This window comes from Pelmatolapia mariae, unplaced genomic scaffold (genome assembly GCF_036321145.2).
Source record: "Pelmatolapia mariae isolate MD_Pm_ZW unplaced genomic scaffold, Pm_UMD_F_2 NODE_ptg000197l+_length_27434_cov_1, whole genome shotgun sequence".
Taxonomy (NCBI): domain Eukaryota; kingdom Metazoa; phylum Chordata; class Actinopteri; order Cichliformes; family Cichlidae; genus Pelmatolapia; species Pelmatolapia mariae.
The window spans coordinates 22182-27434 of record NW_027051893.1 but is presented as its reverse complement, the minus strand read 5'-3'; the positions used below and the strand labels follow the sequence as shown (position 1 = coordinate 27434).

Here is a 5253-nt window from a genome sequence, read left to right as displayed (position 1 = left end):
CATGAACGTCTGTCACACTGGAACACATGAATTGTTAACCCCATGTTACACAGCTCGCAGGTTGTGTGTGTTTACATTTCACTGATCAGTCAGGTCAGCCTGTCAGCACAGCAGCTGATTCATGAATTCATCAGCTCTGTCTGATCTGCTGTTTCAGCACTTTAGCTGACTTTACTGCACAGCTGCTGTAAAGAGTGAGACACTTCACACACAGATTAAATAACAGCAGTCGTGTTTATGTGTGTGTGTGTTATAATGATAACTTTATAATTGTTTCATCATATTTAATAGCTCCACTGTTACACTGAGTCATTGATCTGAGCTGTAAATGTGTTCAGGTGTGAGGCTGCTAAACAAGCTGTGAAAATCAGAATCAATAAATAAACTGCAGGCAGCTTTAAACAAACATCAGTGTTTCTAAATTTTATCTGATTTAAAATCAATGAATTAGAAGAAAAGAATGAAAGTTTTTTTTTATTAACCTGTAAAGATGTTTCATGCTGTTAAAAATATTTATATGAAAATATTAGAAAACAAATGTGGACGATTTTTCAGCTCAAAAAGTAAAACAAACAAACAAATGAATATCATCAGTGTGTAATAATGAACAGCTGCAGTTTGCCTGTTTCACCAGCAGGGAGCGCCACAGACTGAGGTTAGAGTGTCACAGTCAGTGATTTATTACAGTTATTGATCATCAGAGTCAGACCTGCAGCTGTGGGTCCATCATAAATGATTCAGAGTGAGGTCAACATGAACACCTGATGATGTCACACAGACCAGCACACTCACCTGATTTAGTCAGAGCGCTGCTGTAGTCAATATCAATGTTGTGTTGGCAGTACGTCTCCTTCTGAGCTCTCATTGCAGCCAGATCTCCCTGATCTTTGTTCCATTCCTCTGCGTTCTTCACTCCGTACTCAGTGTATCCAACATACTTCCCCACACTGCTGTCAAACCGGGTGAACTCAACCTTCCTGAAATAGTAAGACCTGATGAACTCGATGTCCTGCGGCTCAGAGGAGTTAAAGTTACAGCGATCCACCGAATACATCATGAATCCACCTGAGAACAAACAGAACCACACAGAACATCAGACTGTGGACTCATCACATCATTGATCAGAGTATTGATCAGTGTATTAATGATCATTTATGAGTGTATTAATGGTACCTGCTGTGCTGAGGCTGATGAAGAGGAGGCTGAGGCAGAGGAAGGATGAAGCCATGTTCCTGAGTTCTCCTGACAAACTGACTCAGTCTGACTGAGAGCTGCTCTAAAAACAGAGGACAGGTCACATGACCACAGCGTCAGCTGTTACCAGGAAGAACTCTGTGAGACTAGCTCACAGCTCACACTCTTCATCATCCTGTGTGAGTTAGAGTCCATTAAAGCTTTAAAAGCAGAGAGCAGCACTCTGTGATGTCATCAGCACGTTTTCTCTCTGCTGCACTCAAAACCTTCTGTTTACATTTATATTCCACTCATGGAGGAATCTAATTATCTGCCAACACATTAAATCAACCACTGACGACAGCACTGCTGTAATAATTTCCTCCTGTTTAATAATCAATAAAACAATCCAGTCACTTTCAGTACTTTTGATCAGTTGAATTTACTGCATCACACTGTTTATACTCACACTTCCTGTGTCTCTTTCAGCCTAAAAGGACAGAAACACTCTTATTGTGAAACATTTCCGTGGAGCTCTGACATTCTTCTGTGTGGACGGCACAGACCTCATAGATATGATTAAAATACGTCTCAAACATGAAATCAGGCTTGTTTTCTAATTAATGTGAAGTGTGATTTCATCATTTACAGATTTATTATTTCAGGTTTCAGAGCAGCTGAATCACATTTCACTGTGTTACATTCAGAGTTAGGGTTCAAATCAATTTTAAATGTTTGTAATTCACATTTTCTGTTTAGATATTCATGCAGACAAATTCCTGTTCAGAGATACAAAATCTTCACAGCCAGCCTCTAATAGCACGTTTCAACTCATAGATGTGTTAGTTATCAGATCATTGACGAGGAAAACGACATCTTGAGATAGTTTTCAGAACAAATATAAATGTTGTTTCAATCATTAAATGTCAGATATTAAAACATGTTTGATTCATTTCTGTAAACTATTCATTGATTTTTCTTTCAGCCGTCTGAATCAGCAGTCTCCATATGTAGTTTTACATCTTTGTTTTGCGTTATGATCAGTCAGTGAATCTCTGCTGTTAAACACAAGGATGAGTTACAGCTCAGTCTGACACAACACACACACACACAGGGATTCCTGCATTAAACTGTTTGCGTGTTTGAGCTGAAATCTTCCTTAAAAGCTGGAATTCAGTAATTTTTTCTGTGACCAATGAAGTCACATGATTATGAACAGGATGCAGAACCTAAAAACCCACTCAGACACTCCTGACTCAAACCACACAGAGTGAAATGGATCCAAGAATATTTGTAAAGACACACAAAGAACAATCTCACACAGACTTGTGTTTATTACCCACGTTTTTATTGATACATAACAAACTGAAACACAGTTTGATAAACAAGGACTCATTATAGCAGTTTATGAACACACTGAGATCACCTGAGTTCAGATAAAACTGATTTCAGCAACATTAATTTGACTTTTATTTTCTTTGTTTTTGTGGCAGGAACAGAGTCCAGGTAACATCTGCTGGATCAAACATGTGGAGCTGTGGGGGGAGAGCGGCTGAAAGTAGCTTTAGTTTGAATTCATAGATAAACTTTATTGACACACATGATGACAGACAGAACAGCTCATACAGGTGATTAAATTAAAGCAGGTGAAGCAGGTAAACAAGAAGCAGACAGGACAGAGGAATCTGATGTTCATTACAGGTGAACTCTGCACAGCCACACTGATTATGAGCTCATTATATAATGTTGATGACATCATGACTGTCAGCCAATCAGCTGCACTCGTTTCCTTTGATGAGGAAGAAGGTTCCAGCAGCCACACCGAGCAGACCCACAGTCAGACCCACTCCACAGAACGCTGCAGGTCCAACACCTGGATGAGACTGACCAGACGCCTGCACATCTGGAGACACAAACACACAGAGAGACATGAACATCACACCTGGAGACAAACTGTCAGCTCAGATCAGACCCAGCTGCTCTGATGAACACTGGGCTCAGTCTTCACCTCTGTATCTCTGTCACTGTTCTGTGTTTAAATAAAGTTTTCTCACCATAGATCTTGGTCAGTGGTTGTGTCAGGGCCAGATGTTTCACTGTGCAGCTGTACATGTCTCCCAGCTGTGGGGTGAACTGCAGTCTGGAGATCTGGGTGAAGGTCCCGTCTTTGTTGGGATAGGGAACATTGATGCTGGATCCTGTGACCTTCTGCTCGTTCTTGGTCCAGGAGACGTTAACAGGAGCAGGATAGAAACCAGTCACATGACAGATCAGAGTGTTCTCCTGTCCAAACTCCACCTCATCTCTGGTGTAGATCATCACAGCTGAAGGAGCAACTGTGCACAAACACATCAGGCAGAGGATCAGAGCTCAGCAGGTGATTTTATTTATTAATAAACATCAATAAAAAGTTCAGGTGTTCACTCATATGATGTCATTGTTGTCTGTGTGAGAGAAACTAGTGTGAGGTCAGACTCATAAAGTTAAACTACAGACAGACTCAGTTCAGCTTTAAAGGAAGTAAAAGGAGGAAAAATATCAATAAAATGTGATGTGAAACATAAACACAAATATGAACATGTCAGTGTTGGGTTTCTGTACACATGATCAGTCTGAATGTGTTTAAGGTGGAATGATTTCATATATTTAATCAGTTTGAAGCTGCGTGTGTTTGATTGGACTGATTACTAACGCTGATGATGTCATCAGTGTGTTACTCTACAGAGTGTGCAGGTAAACACAGGTGAGGTGAGACAGGTGTTACATGTTTGTATTCACCGTGTTCTAGAGGGTAGTCCTTCATCGTTTTACGAAGAGTCTGCAGGTTCTGTTTGCAGACCTGTAGATTAGCCACAGCTTGTTGATAAACTCCTTCCTGGTAAGTGAAAGGATCAATAAAAGGAGGCAGAGGGTAGATATACGTCTGTTTGTTGAAGTCTGCGTAGCCAAGCTCTTCACCATCCAGTCCATACATGTCCTCTCCATCAGAGTCTGAACAGCCAGTGATCCCAATGTCACTGTGCAGAGCTGAAACACATCAAACACTGATCAGTGACCTGATCAATAATCTGATCAATAACCTGCTGTTTACAGAGACAAACTCACCGTCAGCAGAGACACAGAGGACACAGGAGAGGAAGAGGAGCAGCTTCTTCATCTTCATCAGCAGCTCTCTGACAGTTAAACTGTGTGTGTCTGTGTGTGTGTGAACCTCACAGAGTGTGAGAGTCTCTGAGTGACTGACTGAAAGTGCAACTGAGCTCTAACACAGAGCAGCCAATCACAGAGCTCACTCCCCATGATGTCATCAGTGTCCAGGCAGACAGCAGCTGAAGGTGAACATGATCTGACACACACAGCACCAATCAATAATCAATATTTATAGACTCTTCAAAATAAAGTTCAGCCTGATCAGTTTCCACTCTGAGGATTTTAAAAAAACTTTATTTTAATAAAATGATTCAGTTTGTTTAAAAACACTGTAAAATATGAATTTATGTCTTATTTAAATAGTTTACAGTTTAAAACACACACCTGAGTTCATGTGTGTTACTGTGGAGCTGAGAGTCACAGCTGTGTTTGTCAGCAGGAAACTTTTACAGACACAAAAACTTTGCGCCTGTTGTAGAGCCATCCAGCAGGCCCGATCAGAGTCTTTGCAAGGCCAATTCTGGCCCCAGGCCTTATGTTTGACACCTTTACAATAATCTGATCAGCTTTCAGAGATAAATTATTGATCAGATGGTTCAGTAGTTAACCTGCTGTCAGAGGAGCAGCTGAGTTAGAGCTGAGGAGGAGTTTAAAGTGTTTCCTGTTTCCTCTGCTGTTTATCAGCCAATCAGCTCTTTGCTGTCACACAGCTCACCTGTGCAGGTGTGACAGGTGAGTCATTCCATCTCTAATCATTGGCTGTGTCCCAATTCAGAGACCGCACACTTTGAGTACGCATTTTGAGACCGATTACGTCACAGCGATGCAACGACGGCTGTCCCAATCCGAAGTGTACTCCAAATGTGCCGTCGATTTCCCCAAATTTCAAGCATGGTCCGGTTGGTCCCATTTAATCCCACAATTCATAGC

General features: G+C 41.2%; 2 protein-coding genes across 2 annotated transcripts; both read right to left on the bottom strand.

Moving 5' to 3' along the window:
• Positions 1-792: 792 nt before the first annotated feature.
• LOC134622768 (H-2 class II histocompatibility antigen, I-E beta chain-like) lies at positions 793-1294 on the bottom strand (the record flags this gene model as incomplete). The annotated part of the gene is made up of 2 exons (XM_063468124.1): positions 1174-1294; positions 793-1065 (listed from the first exon to the last, which is right to left on the bottom strand). Coding segments are annotated over exons 1-2 (328 nt in total), but the record flags the coding sequence as incomplete, so codon positions are not given.
• A 1205-nt stretch (positions 1295-2499) lies between these two features.
• LOC134622767 (HLA class II histocompatibility antigen, DR alpha chain-like) lies at positions 2500-4389 on the bottom strand. Its single transcript, XM_063468123.1, has 4 exons — positions 4279-4389; positions 3952-4200; positions 3228-3509; positions 2500-3076 (listed from the first exon to the last, which is right to left on the bottom strand). The coding sequence occupies exons 1-4, from the start codon at positions 4334-4336 to the stop codon at positions 2946-2948; spliced, it is 720 nt and encodes a 239-aa protein (XP_063324193.1). The 5' UTR covers positions 4337-4389; the 3' UTR covers positions 2500-2945.
• Between the last annotated feature and the right edge of the window lie 864 nt (positions 4390-5253).

Excerpts from the sequence above, each read along its gene's own strand:
- LOC134622767 (XM_063468123.1), bottom strand. The coding sequence starts at position 4,336 with ATGAAGATGAAGAAGCTGCTCCTCTTCCTCTCCTGTGTCCTCTGTGTC. Across the intron at positions 3,510-3,951 it reads GGACTACCCTCTAGAACACG|TTGCTCCTTCAGCTGTGATG; the intron begins GTGAATACAAAC and ends GTTTGTGCACAG. Across the intron at positions 3,077-3,227 it reads ACCACTGACCAAGATCTATG|ATGTGCAGGCGTCTGGTCAG; the intron begins GTGAGAAAACTT and ends TTGTGTCTCCAG.